This window comes from Carettochelys insculpta, chromosome 10 (genome assembly GCF_033958435.1).
Source record: "Carettochelys insculpta isolate YL-2023 chromosome 10, ASM3395843v1, whole genome shotgun sequence".
In the NCBI taxonomy this organism is placed as follows: Eukaryota; Metazoa; Chordata; order Testudines; family Carettochelyidae; genus Carettochelys; species Carettochelys insculpta.
Genome location: NC_134146.1, coordinates 161800 through 182197, shown reverse-complemented (window position 1 = coordinate 182197; position 20398 = coordinate 161800). Strand labels below are relative to the sequence as shown.

Genomic DNA, 20398 nt, shown 5'->3' with positions numbered 1-20398 from the left:
ACGTGTTCCATATTACAATACCAGCCAATAAATAGTTCCATAAAATGTTTTTTACTGTTATAGAGGGCTCTCTAACTTGGCATATAGGACAGACACAATACTTGTAGCTTAGAGACAAGTTGCAATATGCTTTTGGAGGACCAGGGATAACTTTACTTTTATCATGGTTCAGAACAAGGGTCTTGCGGAGGGAGGCTTCCAGTGAGCAGCTTAAAGAAAGACTATATACAACAGTTCATCTGTCTTCTCTAGATTTCCTTTTTATTTAATGTTTCAGCACTTGTTTAGTATTTTGCTGTGATTAATAGCAACCCATTGGGATGAATCCTGAACCGAAGTCCATTTTGAACATTCTGTTGCTGTGAAGTTGGGGAGAGGCATGATGAGTAAGCTCTTGCTTTGCTAGCTAGCAATAGGTTAGATTTCTTTTAAGGTCACAAACAGATTTAAGGGGTTGTATTCCAGTTCTTCAGCTGCTAGTTGTGCTCACTAGCAGATTGGCACTGTACCTTGACCTGCTATGGGGAAACCTAGCATTTATCTAGTTTGTTGATTTGTGTGAAAACTACAACGTAATCTGTCTTTGGAAAGACTAAGCCTTTGAGCCTAGCCCTCTCTGTGACTTCAGCAGGAGCTGAGTTAGACTGCAGGAATTTGGTGGTAAGTTGCCAGATACCATACAAAAAAAAAACAAAACCCTGCCTGCACCTACTTCTTGAACATGGGATTATGGATCTACTTTGTGTGTTACCAGAACTCCAAATGACTGACTTTTAAAGCTTTTCTAAGACACCAGGGTAGGGCTACAGTCCAATGAAAATCCCCCAGCAATGAAGCACAGAACCCAGGTCATGTGACTTGAGCCATGGGGCTAAGACCTGCGGCATGGCTGTTGAGGCTCAAGCTGGCCTATGGGTTCAGTGAACCTCCTTGTAAGATCTCAACACAAGCCTAAATGTCTGAACTCCAGTTCTTAGCTACCCGAAGTCTGATCAACTGACTGGGCCAGGTGCAGGCATACCACTGCTTTTATTGCAGTAGAGAAGTACTTTCTCATATAAACTGCTGGTTAGAAAAATACAGAGTGTCAGTATTTTATGTAATGACAACTTATGTAGCTTTTTGCTGAAAGATTGTTGAGTTCTGCCCCCAGGAAATGCCCTATTCCAAGTTAACATTGTTTCCTGGGAAGAGAGTTTGCTTTCTTTGTGTGTGGGGGGGAATACATGTTAGAGAGTTCTGAGCTCCTTTCCTATTTATTAAGGGGTCCTGCTATCATCTAGGTGGAGCTGAGTGTATTTCTAGGATATCTTACAGCATTTCTGGCAAGAGCCCAGGAAATAATTACATGGTACTATACAATGAGACTGCATCTTTTTCTCTCCCTGCTTTTGTTGTTAATTTAGTGGCCCGTGTTGCAGCCCATATTTATACACCTAGTCTTACTGGGGTAATCGGAGTTACTGTGCTATCTGGACCAGGCAAAGCGGTGAATATCTCCACCACCCATTGACTGGGCATTCTGCCATGGGCAGAGAATGGGTGGTGGTGTGAGGACACTGTTCCTAGGAAGTGGGGAATCATTCATGTTCTGACAAGTCTGCTGCCTTATCAGGACACTGCTCTGCTTTGAAAATTAACTTCCAAGTGCCAGTTGACGACAAACCTCAACTGATAAGCTAGAAGAAAGCTAAAGCAATGTATGTAATTTGGCTCTGGCTGCTGAAAAATTGAACGGGGGAAAAATAACCACCAGAGAGAGAGTCTGTGGGTGAAGGCTTCTTTAAATCAACCTTTTCTAACCAGTTGTGCTTGAACTGGGGGCAAGGGGAGGTCTTTTGTAAAATCTGGTCTAGCTTTTAAAGTCAGACATGTTTGGATTGTCCATGTAAATAAATTAAGCCTCAAGATTTGGCCATAAATTAATGGGCAATGGATTTAGGGAGTCCTTCCAATTTTCTTCCCAGCTCTCCATCACCGTTGGGTGCTTGAGATCTTGTACATGGGATTTTTGTAGCACAAGCAAAATCTGTACAGACTGCTGCTCCTGCCCTTGCTATGCTTTGGTCCTTGGCCTTGGGTGGAAAGGGATTCAGGTGGCTTCTGCTGAAGAGATTTGTGATGCTTTACAGCATGTAAGGGCAGATGGTTTGAGATCATTCAGACCCCCAAAAGAACAGCACTGAAATCTGAGCCACTTTGAACAGTGAGGGATGATCCTGTGCCATTGTCTACAAAAACAGAGGCATATTGGCCAGCCTAAAAGGGAGAAATAAGAGTGACAGTGAAAATAGGCCCATTGTGCTACAACCAGCACTGAGGCATGTAATGTAAATACAGGTCTACAGAGAACTAGCTATGTAGGTTGTGATGAACTAGTTAAAACTGTTTACGTTTTACACTTAGATCATGGGGGATTTCTAAACCTAGTTCCCACCCTGATGGGTCTGGTCACACACAACTGCTCACTCCAAGGGGGTGGGACTTGGGCTAGTAGACTTGGTATTTGCAAGCTTGTGTTTGTGTTCACACACTTCTGTAAACCTGAGCATATGAGTACTGGACTCAGCCATGCTAACACAGCCATACTGTGAATGCAGACCATCTGATTCCAGTCTGGGACATGAGTTGTATCCATGGAGGAGAATTACAGGGATTAAATATAACATACAGTAGGACTTGGACTGATCCACCCTCTAGCAAGGGTCCAGAGTGCTTGCTTACCTGTGTCAGTGTTGGATTTAGTGTGCAATGTTAATATAGTCTGTCTAGCACACAAGCAGCATCAAAGGATTGTAAGAATCCTGAAGGGGGAAGAAGAATTTCCCCACTACCAACAGGGTAGGCTCTGCCCTTGAGAATGTCATGGCTAGGCAGCCAGGCTGCTATGTGAAGAGTGAGCGTAGCATTCCACAGTGTTGTAGCCAGGCTAGGCTGCTACAAGCCAATAGCACATGCTGGTTTCAGGCAGGGCTCAATCAGTCTCTCAGATGGGATAGTTCAGAATTATCCACCAGAATGTTACCAAAGGGGAAGTACCAAGGTTATAATGAGGCCTTTTGCTGTTTTCCATAGCCTGTGTATTTTGTAGTCTCCAGACTCACTTGAGCAAAACACTGAAACCAGCTTTAGATGAGTAACCCTACTGTAATGCAGAACCTTACTTTTGCTGCTTTATTAAAATATCCCATCTCCTTTTCAAAACAACAAAAAGCCCTCTGGGTTGAGACCAAAACTCTGAATGTGACCTGATCTGTATCACTCACTACCCCTTTAGTAATGGGCATCTGCCAATAGTGGGAGTTGTCCATCAGTGCTATGGTGCATTACCAAGCAGCTGGCTTCTCTCTTGTCCTGTGCCTCAGGCGTGCATTTGCCCTATCACAATAATAGCATTTTACCCTGGTGGTAATGACTACACAAGGTGCAGGGCATCATGCCATAGTACTTGGCTGACTCTGGATGTAAGTCATTAACTGTAGGCAAGAACACCAAAAAACCTAAACTCTGCAGTACTCTGATAGGTCCATGTCCTCAAGGATGTTTGGGTGCATAATCCTGTTCAATTCAGATACCTTTGAGGGTTTGCACCTCAAACCCAGGGAGAGGAAGGGCTGATCATGCCAGTATTAGAGAGGCTGGTTTTGAAAAAAGTTGCAGTGTCCAACAGGAATGAGCTTCCTGCCCAGCTGCTGAGGAGAGCCAGCATGTGTCTACCATCTTCTTGGGTTGATTTCAGCATCACCCACACTGCAGGCCACTTTTTGTAGTAAAGGGCATGGCCTGCTGCCCTGAGGAATCTGTAAACCACAGTGGCTAACTGCTGCCCTTGAAAATGGCTGTGTTCAGTTAGGACATGTCTGAAACGCAACTGGAGACATGATTACAGATTTGAGCTAGTATGCTGACAATAGCATGGACAGCGTGGGTTGTACACAGCTGCCTGGCTCCTGTGGGCAGAGTTCATTGCTGTGAAAAGTCAGCTGCCCAGTTGTGCTGCTTTCTTATGTCACGAGCACGTTGTGTGAGGTGGGTGTGCCCGTAAGGAACATCCCTTGGCCTTACTGGTTTGCCCATGTTTACCTGCAAGTACAGGATTCCACTGACTGAGATGGTGAAAAGTTCACTGCTGCTGTCCAAACCAGCCACTGTCTCAAGCGCACTGAAGACAAGAAACAGCACTGTCAGCACTAAAATGACCAGCACAAGCCATGTACCACCCAGTAGTCCCCAACGAACCAGGCATCTACAGTAATAACGAGTGAGTGCCTCTTCCATCCCCAGTTCCAGACATTACAGAGAAGGAGGTGATGTCACAATGCCCTGGCAAGCTTCTTTCTTGGCAGAGCTGCTCATCTGTGGCATTATTTGCATTTCATTCTGAATTTTGTTTAAAAGAACAAACCAAATGTTGTCCTCAGGAATGGTCTGGCTCTCGAATGCCTCTCCACAGAATGTTTCAGCAAGGCTGGAGGCACAGGAGGCCTTCTCACACACCCCCATGCTATGTCAGCTATGTTCTCGAGGGCTCAGCCCATTCTTAATTTGTTATGCAAGGTAAGGGGCTGGCTAGCCCACCTCTGAGGCTAGAGTGCTCTTTCCTGCTTAGACCACTGGCACACACAGGTCAGAGAGTTTATGGCCATAAGGGACCAGCAGCTCACTACATCTGACTTGTATATTACTGGTTACCTACATCCCTCGGCAGCCTCACATTCAACCCAACCACAGACATTAGAACAAAGAATACAGCTCACTGGGGGCTTGAGATGTACCATAGGAATGGATTATGAGAGCCAAAGGTGCATCAGTGCTCAAGGCCCCAGCTATGGCAAGGAAATGATTCACTGGCAGAGCTCCACATAGTCCCAGGTGGTGACATGCCACATGCTGCTGGAGAAGGTGAAAAAAGCCCCAATTTGCTGCTCATTTGACCTGGGGGACAATTCCTTCCTGCCCCTGACTAGAACTGTGTAGTTTACCCTAGTTGTGTCTGGAAGCCTTCCAATCTGGCAGCAGTGGGATCACTGATGTGAAATGAGCTGGTTTGTTTCCTACGGGCCAGCACAAACCAGCCATTAAAGTTAGCATTCGTGTTTTCTAGCTAACAAAAAAGTTGCGTACAAGACAAAGACACTTGCATTATATGGAGAGGGAATAGTTGAGAGTTTTCTAACCCGTGTTGCACATTGGTTATGCATGTAAGCCAGAGGGAATCTCAGGCCTGGTCTACACAAGGAATTAAGGTAGGAAGTCAGTTGGGGTGTATGAAAAAATTCACAGTCCCCTGAGCAAGCCAGTTAAGCTAAACTAACCTGCTTGAGGCAGGGGGCTGGACTCGATGACCTCTTGAGGTCCCTTCCAGCCCTAGGATTCTATGATTCTAACCACTGGTGTATACAGCTCTAGGCCAATGGGCAAATTCTCCTGTCCTAGTAGCTACTGCCTTGTAGGAGGATGGGTTACCTGTCTGACAGGAGACAATACTTTTTAAAGGTTCATTGGGATTCACCTTCCTAAGCACCCCCATGTAGACAAGTTCACTGTTTCTGCTACGATCTGACCCACAGAGCATGGGTGTGATTAGAGCATATTGAAATTAGCATTTCCATTCCACAGGCAGTTCTGCTTGTGCCTTTTTTTTCTTTACGTTCATTCTGACATAGAAGAAAAAGCTGAAATTTCAAAATTGCCCATGGAATGAAAAAATCACACCCCAAAAACATTGTAACTGTTGAAACATTTCATTTTGGGAATGTCAGTTCATTTTGCTGGGACTGGGGATGATGTGCAAGCAGCTACAGAGGCTCCAGGACACCTGGGATTTCCCCTATGTAGGGAATCCTTCACCAGCTCCTAACAGCCACAGAGGTGTCAGGAGCTGCAATCCCTTCCTTTCTTTCCTCTCATCTAAGATAAAGGAAAGCTTGTAAAACCTGTCTGGCTGGGCTAGTAGGGCAGGCGCGCCTCACCAGGCACACTCACACATTGCGCTGACACAGAGACTGGACACAGATCAGTACCCGCAGGCGATCTCTTGCACGCTGTGGCCCCTTCTTCTGTTGTTCTCTGTGAACTATAAAGACAGAAAAGCTAATCAGACAAGGGCCCTTCTGAACAGAACACCTGTAAAGGGGCTGCCTTAAGGCCTCAGCCTCTAGGGCAGCCACACAGACCCACAGAGCCCATCAGAATGCTCTGAGCAAGTAGCAGGATTGGGCCTTAGCTAGTGTAAATTATTGTAGCTGCATGGTCATCAGTGGACCTACCCCAAGTCACACCCAATATACACTGACTTCAGTGGCATTATACTAATTTACATCAGCAGAGGACCTGGCATAGTAATTTCAATGGCCCAGAGAGTCCTGGAGGATTCAGCACTATCATCATGCCATAGAGGTAGTTCCAGATGCCAGGCAGTAGACAAGCGTACCAATGTGCAAGGTGGCAGTGAAGGTGTAGTACCCCCCGACGGGTGCTGTGTACTGGCCGCTGGTCAGGTTCAGTCCCAGGCCTCTGTAGAACACCCCCTCTTTCTGAGGCTAGTAACAAAGAGAAAGTCAAGACTGTGACTGTTTTCAAATGTATTTCTTATTCAGAACAGTTCATCAGGTAATGCTTGCAAGCAATTTTTCAGTCAGTAGTGAAGGACTGTGGAAGGTGAGGGCTGCCAGGTGTTCAGTATTTGATCAGAAAGTCTGGTTGAAAGGGGACCAGTACACAGGTGCTGCCTGGGCACCAAAAGTGTAGTTAGCATAGATGGACCTCTGAGGGGGGGGCCCTTCCCCAGTTCTATGTGATAGATAGGTGTGGGGGCAAGGGAGGAGGCACTGTGTAATCAACCTGTGTCAGTCCCTAACTCAGCTGTGGGTGGGGCAGGTGTCCACCTCCTACTCACATCCTGCAGGCAGGCTCTTGGCCTAGCCCCAGGGTAGAGGAAGCCCAGGAAGGTGGGGTAGGGGAATCAAAGGAGGAGGCAGGGGAAAGGAGGAGAGCTGTGAATGTTGGGGCAGGGCTCCAGGAAACGAGGCGGGGTGGAGTTCCAGCTATGCTGCAGTAGTGCCTGCTTTTCAGAAATGAGAAAATTGGCAACCCTACTCAGTTCCTAGTTGCATAATCTCTCTCTGCCTCTTTTCCTTAGTCTTGTCTGTGTAGGATGTAAACTGTGCACATTATGGTGACACTTCAAGGAGAAATTATATGGAAAAAGACCCTGCATGATTGTTAAATGGCTAGTATATGGCATCTCTGTGGGACAGAGTTAAGGTTATGCTGGGTGTCTGAATGCTCCATTTTCTAGCTCTTAACGTAACGGTAGCACCTCAGTGTTACAAACACCAGAGCAATGGCCTGCTCAATCAGGTACACAGCTCTTTTGAAAGCAGACATACACAATCAGACAGAGCAAAGGAGGGCCCACCTCCCCAAAGACAAATACAGGACAGTACCATGTTAATTGTAAAATTGTAAACCACTAAAAAGGGGGAAAGATCTGACAAACTAGGTAAGGAAACTGTTTCTGTGCTTGTTTCATTTAAGGGCATTAAAAAGCAGCAGGTTTTTTTCCTCCTGCATAGTGGAGTTTCAAAGTGATATTTAGTCAGTGTGAAGTTGTTAACTTCTGAAAGAACTAAAATATTTGGTTCGGGTGCAAACAACTTTAATGCCCGAGGTTCTACTGTAGCTAGCTTTCATGTGTATTTAATCATAACCCTGAATTTCCTAGTTGGTAGTGCTTATTTGGAGGCTAATTATAGCATCCCCGTAATATTTTTGTATCTTCAGTTACTAGTGTGTACTCAGCCTTATCTCCACTGATACATAAAAGTTTGTTTAGGAATTTTAATTGGTCTGCATTTGGCTAGGCTGCTCAAAGGAATTACCCCCCAACCCCAACCGCTGGCACAAATGGGATGGGCATTTGGGAGGTTAAGAGCTGATCAAATGGTCACTGAAATCAATGGGAATCTTTCCATCAACTTCCATAGAGGTTGGATTTACCTTCTGAGAGACCAGATGCCAGAATTATAGCTGTGTGAATAATAATTTTTGTTAAATCCACTGCTAATTCTAATATATTGGGAAATAAGTAATTTCAGGCTGAACCAAAAATGAAATTTTTCAGCAAATCAAAAAGTTAAAAAGAAATTTTTTCATGTTGAACAAAATATTTCATTTAGGCAAAATTGAAATATTTCATTTTGATTCCAACTACTTTAAAACACTTAAAAAAAAATAAAGTTAAAGAGAATTTTGAAACAAAAATTTGCTTTGAATGAAAAACTTGAAGCTTTTCATTTAGAAAAATGCCGTTTTTGGACTGTTTTTTGACCACAACAATTTGGCAAAACTAGTGCCAGGTTGGGAAACGTCTTAGTGATGCTGAAGCTGCACTTTTGCCATTTCAGCCTGGCACACTCTCTTCCCACTCACTATGTAATAGATCTGAAGTTCCTGCAGCGATCTCCGTTCAATGGGCAGGTTTCTCCGTATCCGGCAGTGGAATGCTGCCTCCACGCGATGCTGTGGCATACGCTTTACCAGCGAACCAGCAACCCGTGCCAGGATGTCATCTTCTGCTCGCTCCTCCTCATCTTCCTGGCAAGCTTCACCGGCCTTTATGCCCATCTTCTCCCGCTCCTTTACTGCCTCTGAGAGGAAACAGTCCCCGACCCGCCACCAGAGAGCCACTTTTAGGAGTCACTGATTTAAAAGGGTTTTCACTAATGACGGCTCCACCTGGAGCCAATGGTAGAATGACCCTAATCAAAGCCCATCTATCTGGAACCTTCAGGTGAGACTGAAGGCCATTGATTCCAGCTGCCTGTGCTTGATCCAGGCAAAGGTTCTGTCTTGGTCATTTTAGGCAGCAGTGAGCTTTGCTGGGGAATGTGCCCCTTGGTTTACATGGCTGTCTTGAGGCTAGGAAAGGGATATTAGTTCTCTGGGGTTCCCATCTGTAGTTGCTGAGTTTGATTCCTAAGAGTGAGCCAAAAAAACTAATGTGGAGTCCTCTGAGATGGAGATCAATGATTCTGTGATTCCACAGGGAATGTGTATGTAATGCACACAAATCTTCCCCCACACGTATACATCTCCCACAGACTCTCCAAATATTGTGACAGGAGTTGGCTTGAAGCTAGAGTCACTTCCCTGCCACTCTTCCCCTGCACACAAACACACACACACACGTGGGTACCTCATCACCTGGATGTGTGCTAGCAACTATTATTTGTGACGTAAGGCATGTTTAAGATGTTTTGCCCTTCTGCACACTGTGTGAGTTTAAAACTGATGCACTCTGTGTATGTTTAAACTTGGAGCTGGGAAATTGTTTTGAAATAACCAATATACACAAGCGCAAAGCTGTTCCTGAGGCTGGAGTTTGTCTGGATGAGCACCTGTATAAGACACACACTTCTTTCTGGCCTTCTCTGGTTAGCTGGCTCTTGTCTGGACAGGCAGGCTAGGCAGTACTGCGTGCCAGCTTACCACCCTTGTACCAGACAGCAATCACTAGCCTAACCGCTTGCCCTGAAGGAAGGGAGATCAGGTTCACAAGGTGACCCCTCTCTCCCACCCTCTCTGCCCCAGTAGGACGCTTCCTGCTGCATGGGGCACCCACCTCCCTAGCCCAGCCGGCCCTGCCTGTGGAGTTGTACTCAGCCTGTCCTGTGCACTCACTTTCATACTATACCTTTCAGCAACAGTCGGAAGTCCTTCAGCAGCTCTTCTGGTGTCACCAGAGCTCCAGGAGGTCCTTGAGGCCCAGGGGGACCTGGTGGGCCTGGGAGGCCAAACTGGAATCCCAGTCAGAGCACAGAGCTGGTCAGTTCAATGTGCCATTATATTAGGACACAACTAGTCAATGAATCACAGAAGATTAGGGTAGGAAGAAACCTCGAGGTCATCAGGTCCAACCCCCAGCTCAAAGCAGGACCAAGCCCAACAAAAGCATCCCAGCTATGGCTTTGTCAAGCCTGGCCTTAAAGACTTCTAATGATGCCAATTCCACCACCTCCCTCTGTAATCCATTCCAGTGTTCCACCACCCTCCTAGTGAAATAGCTTTTCCTAATCTCCAACCTAGGCCTCCCCCTCTGCAGCCTAAGACCATTGCTCCTCATTCTGCCATCTGCCACCCTGCAGAACAGCCTAGCTGAATCCTCTTTGCAATGCTGATTTAGGTGGTTAAAGGCTGTTATCACAGTTCCAGTGTGCGATCACCCTCCCCTTCCCACTGCCTGAAAGAGCACCTGCCACTGCAGCATGCAGTGCTGATACTGCAGCAGTTTGGCTTTCAGACGCTCTCCCTCAGTCTTTTCTGGGCTAGGAAGGCACAGAGCTGTTACACTAGGGATGCTCTGAGCAAAGGCTGGGCTCTCTGGGATGTGGGGGCAGGGTGGGCTTGGGCCAAGGTTTGCTATGTGGGGTGGGTTGCCATGTGCAGAGGCTGAGATGCACCATGTGAGGTGAACACACTTGGCTGAGGCAGTGTCAGATGGCACGTGTCAGAGCGCTGTAAGGGGTGGCGTTGCAGCAAGCCTGGGCGCTCAGTGGACCAGGGCCAATGCTGCCTGGGCTTGGTTGTGTAGATGCACTGGGGTGTGGATATGTACCTTGAATTGTTTTGATTTTCCTTTGCCCTGTTTCTTGCTGTTCACCCCTTTGCTCGATTGTTTCATAAAAAACATCCAGGCATGCCGCGGGTCGATGCTGCGAGGCCGCTCAGGAATGGGTTCCTATGGGACAAGACCAGAACAAGCACACACCACATGATGACTACCTCCTCTGCAGGCTGCTGGGCAGCTGGGGCACAGGGAGGTGCCACCCACCTCCCATTACACAGCTGGGGCAGGCCTGCAAAGCCAGAAACCAGCCTGTGCTTTGCCAGTGTTACTGGGTTCCTTACTGCTCCAGCTGCCCTGTGCGCTGCTTCCAGAGTGCAGGACATGGGGTGAGGGAGACACTAGGGGAACTGCTGAAAAACTCTGGCCTCAAAGAACCTCTTCCTGCTGGTGGACACTAACCAGTAACTCTGGAGATGTCCATGGAGCTCATTTAACAGCCCATAGCTCTCTCTGTAGCCATGGATGTTAGCTCAGCATGGGGGGTGGGTTGTGGCCATAGGGGCCAGGATGCTGCTGTATTGCTGGGGAGAGAGCCAGGACGTGAGGGGAGAGATTTGGTGAGTTACAGCTACACAGGTCCACTCAAAACGTCACAGGATCACAAATGAGCATCCTGGTGAAGTGCTAAGCCCATTCTGTTGGTTCAGTTGGTCAGCAGCTGCCCTAGAATGAACGTGAGAGGCAAACTAGTCATAGCTGAGGTGGAAAAAGCTGCCTTGGTGTTTACAGACAGGGTCGGCTCCCACACTGCTTCACTGGACAGCACAGAATATGAAGGACATGCACTGCCTTGGTGGAGGAAGACCAGGTTAAGGGCTGTTCAGAAAAGCTGGACATGAACACACCCTTGTTGCCCAAGTGTATAAATAGGCTGGGGAGAACTCAGTTTAGCATTTTGATGAATAACATCAATGTTTATTTCTCACCATATTTTTAGTTTTAACAATTCAAATGTCCACATTTGCAGAAAATTATGGCATGGTGTCTGCTAATGGCCAAGACACTGCGATTCCAAAAGGTAAAGCTTTATAACTGGTAAATCACAAATATCCCATGGAAAACACTACAGTGTAAAATAGCCTTAAATCAAAACTCAAGTGATTTTTTTTTTTAACAAGCAGCATTTTTCTTACTTTGCCCATCTGCAAATGTCACTGATCAGAAGTGTTAGTCTGTGTGTAAGGCAACATAAACATTTATTGACATTTGCTAATAAAATTTGAATCCTTCCAAGCCCATGTGCCCATTAGGCCAGCAGTAAGATTCACTGCCAGTGATCTGGGGTAGGAACAGGCATGAATGGCCACAAAAGCTGAATTTTTAATGTGCAACTCATGGAACTGCACGGCAATGATGCCGGTGTTTTGCGTTGCCAGCATTTTAAACAAGTGCTTTGTGTGGTGGTGCTGCTCATTGGGATTAGGCTAAAGATCTCAAGTCATCGGTATGACTGGCCTCACCCCGGCCCACTTTTCCCATGCCTTTACATCCACAGTGAGCCAGGGCACTTGTCAGGTTGCTGTGGCAGCACTTTGGACTCTCCCAGACACTCTGAGCAGGACCTGGTGGCAGAGCCGCCCCCTCCACCCCCCCCCCCCCCCCCCCCCCCGTTCAGTACATTTTTAAGCAGTGTGCTTCAGTGCTGATTTGCAAAGCTGCCCTAATAGGACTCTTCCAACTTAATATACTGACAAATCTCCCTAGCCCGGTGCAGTGGGCATTGTTGGGATGATGCCAACAAAGGCTCCTTGGGGTCGGGTAGGACACAAAAGAATAGACCTGTCAAATAGTAACAGCTGGCATCACTCACCGTATGATTTCCACCTATTCACAAACTAGTAGACACAACTTTTGTCTTTCCCCTGATCTGAGAGCATAGGAATGAGGGTGGGGAATTCATCTTCTGAGCAGTGCTGCTCTCACCCTCTCAACCTGGGGAGAGTCTTACCTGGCCAAAAGCCCCTTTAATAACTGCTTGATTAGAAAGGTGGAAATGGATTTCTGGGCAGGAAAGCCCCCTGTGCCGTGAAATGGGACAGAATATGTGAGGGCTGAAGTTTAGGGCTCTGCTTAGGGGCATTCAAGGGAGGGATGCTGCAGTTTCATCCTTCAGAGCTTGTCTGCACTCATGTATGAATTGGTATCTGTATGCGCACCTGAGATTTTCATCAAACCAAAGCATGTGGGTGTTTTGACGCAAATTCAGTGGTGGTGGCCGAGAGACTACACCGAGATAATTTACACCTGCTCCTTGGCCTGCAGGTTAAATTATATTAGCTTAGTCTCTCGTACACCTATTTATAGCTCAGTAACCTGGCGAAGTGGCTGTTACCCACAATGGGTAATAAACCTAATACATTTGTTAGTCTTTAAGTTACTACAGGACTGCTTGTTATTTGTGAAGCTACAGGTTAACATGATGATCCTGGCAAGACCTACCTACAGTCACTTTGCAAACCAACTCTGTATTTTGGATTTGGGCAACCAAGAACTCACAATTACCTTTTGGTAACAAAAAAAAAAAAAAATAAAAATAAAGTGTGAGTGAAAGACAACCAATGTCAAAAGTCATCAACAGACCTTTTTTTTTTTTTTTTTTTGGGTATACTACACAATTGACCTATGAAACTGATTGTCATGAGGTATTACTGAGGCCAACAACTCAGCTGAATTGAGCTATGGCTTAGATGACTGCACAGCTAATCAGAAGGACAGTGACATTAGATGACGCAAAATTTTAGAAAGGCTATGAAACCTAATATTTCAGGGTGCAACCCATCACTAACCATCTGAAGAAAAGAATAAACTGTTTCCCCATAATTGTCCATTATGAGGCTTCTTGCCCCTGCCCTTGGATCATCTGTACTTGGAGGCAGGTTCCTGGTTAGGTGGATCACAGGTCCATCCCTCTGCAGTTCTGTTAAGTGACACAATTTTTCAGGGATAATCTGTAAGTGTTTGGTCTGAAAAATATTTAAGACAAAGCTGGAAAAGATTCCGGGCACATGCTAACATTTTATGAACCAGTAAGCTTGCTTTGAAAGTACTTGGGTTGGTTCCCTTAGTGTACTAGCTTCTCAATGCTTTCTCATGGGAAATGTCAGTGGCTCATTGACAAAAAACGTGTAGTCACTCAAAGGTGAGAAAATATAAAACCATCCCTACTCCACGCAGCAGCTACTCTCTGTCTGTGTGTGTAAAATTCATCATGCAACTTAAATTCCCCAGTCAACCACATTCTCTCAGCTCAAAAAGCCTCCCTGCAATTCACTCACTTTCCTGCTTCAGTTGCACTGAGTTTAGATCTGTGTTTAGTCCCCAACAACCAACTGCAGGTAGACGTGCTTACCGGATCGTTAGAGGCTGGCAGAGGCAGACTGCTTTTCCCCTGGCCTGTGGGATACTCATTCCACTGAGCTTTCTTCTCTCGGCTTCTTCTGTTTCCAAGGTTCTCTGACCCCACTGAACCCACACATGAGGCCGCTGCCAGGAGTCCCACACACAGTAATAGGAGCCATTGGCTGGCAGGGATGGGTCCAGCCATCCTTCAGCACAAGGCCCCAAAGAGGTGGTTCTTTTTCTCTTGGAGACAGATTTTTTTTTATGGCTATCCAGAGCCAGGCATTGCCTGGAAGCGCAGGAAGAAATCAGACTATGTCCTGCCAAGAGTGTTGTACTTGGGGCAAAAGTTGTTGCCTCAGCAAAGTCGGGCTTCTCCTCCCATCAGCCCCAGCTCAGGAGACAGGTTGCCCTTGCAAAACAGCTGGCTGGCACCACAGCTGAGCCACCTGGCTGCAGGAGAGTGCAGTGCGTCCTACTTTGTGGGAGACAGCACGCTGTGCAGGCTCACAGCTCCCTTAGAGAAAGTTCCTGCACCTCAGAGTGCTGATATTTCCAATCTGCTTGTGAGAAAGCTTGGACTGCTTAAAAATGCCACCGGCTAGGGCTAAATCCAGCTCGGAGAGGGCTAGCTCCCTCCCTTGGGCTGCCTCTGAAGCTGTAAATACAGTCCCTGCCCAGCAGCTCTCCTGTGCTCCTTCCCTCTACAGCTGGATGGGCCAGGGAATGCCCCGTCTCTCTGTGCTGACCACCCTGGCTGGGACCTCTGGCTCAAGAGAGAGGCCCCTGCCTGGTGCACTGCCAGCTCTCTCCCTGGGTGTTTGTGGGCACTGCTCCTGGCACAGCAGACCTTGGCTGGCTCCGTCTGATAGCCTTGCTTGCATCCACTCCTTTTAACGAGCTTGAATTCCCCGCCTCATAGGCGCCGCCTCACATACACTCCTGGGAGCCAGAGGGCCCCCTCCTGGCTCCATGTATTAAGTGCAACTGTCTCCAGCCTCTGGCTCCATTAGCATCTTTGGCAGCTGGGAGCAGGGCTGAGACTCCAGTCATGCGCGCTATGTCCAAGGCGATTTTCATGGAGAGGGCCCCAGTTGAGGGGACTGAAGCACATGCCCAGCCAGCCACTAGGCTCCGTTCGGCTCCTGATGTGCTGAGCATTACCCTCACTGTATATCTGGCTGTGGCTAGCTGCTCACCATGTGGGACATGGCCCCCGTTAACCCAGCGAAGCAGTAACCCCTGCCCAACTGCTGTTTGCTTGATGCAAGTGTTCTTCAACAAAGCTTCAGGGGGACTACAAGGTATTCCTGCTCCGGGGACAGCTAACTGCACCACTTACTAGGTGGAGGCTCTGCATCATTTCTGCCTGGAGTGCCCCAGGCCTGTCTGTGGGCTTCCTGAGCATCCATCTGCCAGTGCCTCGCTGGCAATGGATAGGGTGGGCGTGGCTGTGGCGAGCACGGGCTGCTCTGCTCTGACTGCCAGGTACCAGATATGCCAGATTAGTGGATGCTGCACTCATAAAAGAGCTTTGAGCCTCATCAGTTTCTTATGGCCGCTGGGACACATTAGGGCTTTATGGGACTCCCCTCTCCTGACTGGGTAGGAACAGTGGCCATGGCTTGGAGCTACCATGGCGACACTGCCCTGACAGGGCATCCAAGTGTCGAGGACCAACCTTGAAGCCATGTAGCCTCCCCTTCCCATGTGGGCTTTAGGTTAAAACTGGCCTGGCTCCCCCCAGGAGCACACGGGAACGTGAGCTCCACAAAAACTGGGTCGACGTTGCCAGGGCTGGCTCATGGCTGTGGCACAGCTAGCGCTCAGTCCTGGGCCCCAAGCCAACATGTGCCTAAGCACATGCATAGCTTGATGCAAGGGGGTGGAGCCGCTAAAGACACAGAGAGTGGGGTCCCAGTCCCACTGAAATCAGTCAACATTTTGCCTTTGATGTCAATGGAGCCAGGAGTTCACTTGACTCATGTTCAGGAGCCCCAAAGCTTTCTGTTATTCCAATTAAGGAGCAGAAACAATGTTGTGCCCAGCAATGGATTACCATTTTATGGGGTCCTAGACCAGAGCAAGTGGGGCCCCTACCCTGCCTGTAGCACCCCTAGGAAAATGGGGTCAGGCCACAGTGGCTTTCCTGCCCAGCCAGCACTCGGAGCGGGGGTCAGGGTATGGGGGCTGCTCCTGGACCCCAGGTGATACACTGGACAGACAAAGTAGGGCAAGCCCTCATGCCCCCCCCCCCTTGCACCCCAGCAGGCATGCCAGGCAGAGTGAATCAAGCTCCCACACTTCGACCCTGCTCCCTGGCAGGAGCGCAGGGCAGGCAGAGCAGGGCAAGCCCCCTACCTGACACTGCTCCTCCACAGGAGCCCTGGGCAGTTCAGGGAGCAGGAGGTGCCCATTTTCCAGGGCTCCCCAGTTGGCAGGGGCCCCGGACCTATGTCCAAGTGACTCAGTGGCACTGCATGGTAGACCTTAAAAGCCCACCTGAGCTAGGACACTTGTATCATGCTGGCATCTGCTACCACACCCAGGTTTTTCTTTTGTCCTCCTCCTCTTCCTGCTTCCAGGCTCACCACCTGCTGCTTTTCCTGTTGGCATTCCACCCTTTTAATCCACCCAACTGGAGCACCAGTATTGGCACAGAGGCACTGGACCTGCATCACGGAATGAGGCCAGCCATGCTGTGATAGTAACCCACCATACGCGACAAAGAGTGCCTTGTCAAATCGTGCATGAACAACCTGGAGCCCAGCAAGTTCTGGAATAAATAGCCAATGATAAACAGAGACCAGTGCCTAGCAATCACAACCCAGCAATGCCTTTGTTCAGCTGTGCTCCATTGTCAGCTCAACGTGCCCTGTCCTCATGTTCTCTGCGGCTACAAGCCTTGGCCTACCTGCGCCCATCTGCCATGACTACTGTAACCATTGGGCTCCAACAATCTTCTTCTCTTTCCTCACTGTCAAAAATGTTGCAGCTACGCTCATCTTTTCCTCAGGTACGCTGACTCCCTGCCTCGTCTCCTATCACACCAAGCTCAAGCCTTCTGTCTTCCCTACAGCCTTGCTCATGTCTTGAGTCCTCTAAGGGGTTGGGCCAAAGCCCAGTGAGCTTGATGGGAACCTTTTCCTTTACCAAGCTGTTTCTCTCCCTTTCAAGGAGCTCAGGCGTTATTGTCCTCAGCCTCCGGCCAGGTTGGCCTGCAGACACAGCCCATAGCTGTCCCGAGCATGCTGCTCTGCCTGCACTCAGCACCTGCGCATAGGAATGCTGCGGCCCTCGCACCCACTGAGCAGCCATACTGCTCGCTATTCCAGGAGTAGGGTCAGTGTGTGAATTTGCAGCGTGTGTGAGTCTCCACCGCATGGTCCTGGCACACTAAGAGGAGCGTGTCCCTAAGAGCTAGCTGAACATGAGGGAGCAAGCTCGTTCAATAAACAGCGAAGTGAGGCAAGCGGAGTACTTCCAAGCACCACAGGAGACAAGGGGCACGAGCTCGATAGCTACAAACCCCTAGTCATTACGGCAGGTGCTTGGTCACACTGGAGCAACAAGGTGAAATGAGTCAGCTGACGCAATCTGGTGATAGCTCCCGTGACAGCCTTAAAAACCTTCCAACAGGATGATGCTCTTTTTGGAGGCTGATGGAGCTGACCTGGGCTTGTTGCCATGTGGACCAAGTTATTTTCCTAAACAGTGACCATTATTAATGGTGTCATAGGGGCTGCCAGAGGGCCAGAGCTAATTGGTTTAGTCTTCCAGCAAATCCACATGTAATGCTAGCTCTGCTCAGTGCGTGGTAGGGCAGCGCACTTGTCTACTCGGATTGCAGCAGTACCCATGCTGGGGGGGGGTCTGAAAACAGTGTGGTTTGGCCACTGGAGCGGTCAACAGCCATTCTGAAACACCCAACACCCCGCCCCCCCCCGAGATAGCGCCCAGCACTCAGTTTTTCAGTCTCTCTGGCTCAGACATCAGCTGGTGAATTTAACCTTAAGGGCAATGTTGCTGGGCACTGTTGAGGCATCTCAGATGGGATGGATGTGGGCAAACATAAAGCACACTGGGGGAGAGGCGTGAGGTGAAGAAAGCTTGACTCTTCCCCTCCCTCTCCTTCATGCGCCAGTGAAATCTAATCCTCATTCTTGAGCTCTTGTGTCACAGCCTTGGCCCACAGCTTCCAGCAGACTGATGTAGCCAAGCTGTTGGCTCTGATTCCTCATCAGAGAGCATGGCCTTGCGGGTGAAGTCATGGGAATGAACGCTCCAGCCATCCCTGAAAGCAAAGCAATGCAGTGGCGGGTGGGTGGGGGGGAGCCAGTGTGTGGCCTTTTGGCTGGTTATAGGACTCCCTTGAGACCCAGCAGTCAGTAACCAAATGAAACTAACCTAGCTAACCATTGGCAGGGCCCCCCCGCCGCATCCCACACAAGCCAGCTCAGCCCCGGGAGGGACAGCAGAGCATGGGGAGATGGCTTCCTATGTGCTATGGCAGGCTGCTTGCCTTGGTTACTTCCTGTGGGTCCAAAGGGTTTGCAACACATGTAAAAAGAGCTGTGAGCATTTCCCACGCATGGCCTGGACGTGTGGCTCTGTTGTTTGCAGGCCATAAAGCAGATGGGGGGGCGGGGGGGGTAGAAGTGCAGGCCACTCAAAGGAGTCATGCAATATCCCTATGAAATGCATCAAAAAGGCTCTGATCACGGGCTACATTGCTGTGATAAATCACTTGTGACGGCTGCTGGAGTGTGTACAGGGGTCTTGCAGCAGCCTTTCCAAGCAGAGATTTGGGATTACTCACTAAACCACGGGCAGGGCAGTATAGTGATACTGGTGAGCTCACCTAACTCTCCTAGCAGTGACCACTGAGACGTTTGTTTTCTGGCTGAGGGGGGTGCCAGCAACATCTGTGTGGGGACAAGGGGGCACACTCACCTGTGACTGTCCTCCCCCCACATGCGCTATGGAAACTGGCTTATGAATAGAACTATCCATCACTCAATGATGCGTTAAACAAAATGCGTCATGTACCCTATCAATTTTGTTACAATCTGCTGAATCTGTATGTCCTATTTCGTGCATGTATCATTCTTTTGTATGAATTTAGACATACAAAGCGTGAATCAATTTGTATGTCTAAATGTGTTGTTGAACACCACTACTGATGCTCCAGAAGCCTAACATCTTGGTAATCAACTCAGCAATTTGCAAACAGCCTTGTTTGTACTGGACGGCTAGAGAGCGGTTCATGCTAGAAGGACATGGGACGATACCACTCAAGATTTCGTGCCTCAAAGGGAGAGTCTATTTAAGAAATGAGAAGCTATCAGCTCTTGGATTGTGTCTGGCCTAGAAAACTGCCGAAAAGGATACAGAGAACTTTAAAGAGGGCTGGGGACCCATCTCAGAGTAAAAGCATTTGACTTGAAGATTACACCTAAAGTAAGAAAAGCTGTTTAGGGTAAGATTTTGCATGTAACAAGTTTATTAGTGAATTAGAACTAGCCGTGCATGGTCTATTCATTTTTAATTTAGTAATGCACTTTGCTCTGTCTGTATTCACTTGTAACCATGTTTGTCACTGCATTTGCATATTCTAATTTCAAAAGAGCTTCTTTCAAAAGACGACATGTAGACGCTGTTCTTTCAAAAGTAAACCCCATCTTTGAAAGAATCCTTCTTCCCTTTATTTAATGGGAAGAAGGATTCTTTCGAAGATGGGGTTTACTTTTGAAAGAGCAGCATCTACACTGGCTTTCTTCTTTCGAAAGAAGCTCTTTTGAAATTAGAATATGCAAATGAGATTCCAACCATGCAAATTTATACCTCATTTGCATTTTCAATTTACCTCACTCTTTTGAAAGAGGAATGCGAGTGTAGATGCACCCTGAGAGAAATTAGTGCCACTTCTCTGACCCCAGAGATGCCTGCTTGAACTGGATACAAATTGGGATCTCTGGGCCCTAAACATGATCATAATGTGGTTAAAGTAACTGGGCCACATCCAGAACACCAGGGGGGGCCATAGCCTCAGAGCTTGATGTCCACATGTTGCCAGAGCAGCATGGAATGCCTTTAAAGCTGCCAGGAAGAGGCCCTTAAGGATTCCCCAGAGCAGACAGATTCCTGGGCTAGCACTCATATACCATGGCCTGAGGGTGTCAAGGTCAGCTTTGCCTTGCTGCTGTCTGCCACAGCCTGGACAAAATGTGCCTAGGGGAGTATTCTAGCTTTTGTAACTTAGAGCAGTTCTGTGGCTTCTCTAAGTTTGGCCCCTGGCCCTCCCATAAGGGTGTCTTGCTGCTCTCCCTAGATACACTGAACATGAGCCTTGCAAAGCTGAACACAGCACCCTCCAGTTTTACATGAGAAAGTTTCATTTCACTAGGAACAGTCTGCTGAGCATATCAA

The 20398-nt window shown here is 48.1% G+C and overlaps 1 protein-coding gene across 2 annotated transcripts; it reads right to left on the bottom strand.

Moving 5' to 3' along the window:
- Positions 1-252: 252 nt before the first annotated feature.
- ERFE (erythroferrone) lies at positions 253-19655 on the bottom strand. 2 transcript variants are annotated; one of them, XM_075004424.1, is made up of 8 exons: positions 13980-19655; positions 10619-10741; positions 9698-9800; positions 8434-8651; positions 6434-6542; positions 5986-6076; positions 4084-4162; positions 253-2259 (listed from the first exon to the last, which is right to left on the bottom strand). In XM_075004424.1, exons 1-8 carry the CDS (start codon positions 14172-14174, stop codon positions 2161-2163), a joined length of 1017 nt encoding a protein of 338 aa, XP_074860525.1. In that variant the 5' UTR covers positions 14175-19655; the 3' UTR covers positions 253-2160. The 2 variants fall into 2 exon arrangements, with proteins under 2 accessions (XP_074860525.1, XP_074860524.1); XM_075004423.1 differs by lacking the exon at positions 253-2259 and having other exon boundaries at positions 3964-4162.
- Positions 19656-20398: the final 743 nt, after the last annotated feature.

What these genes read in the sequence shown, in the direction of transcription:
- ERFE (XM_075004423.1), bottom strand. Translation starts at nt 14,174, where the DNA reads ATGGCTGGACCCATCCCTGCCAGCCAATGGCTCCTATTACTGTGTGTG. An exon ending in AACTTCAGATCTATTACATA is followed by an intron (nt 6,543 to 8,433) that starts GTGAGTGGGAAG and finishes CTTTGTTACTAG; the next exon opens with CCTCAGAAAGAGGGGGTGTT. An exon ending in TCTCTGTGTCAGCGCAATGT is followed by an intron (nt 4,163 to 5,985) that starts GTGAGTGTGCCT and finishes TCTTGTCTTCAG; the next exon opens with TGCGCTTGAGACAGTGGCTG.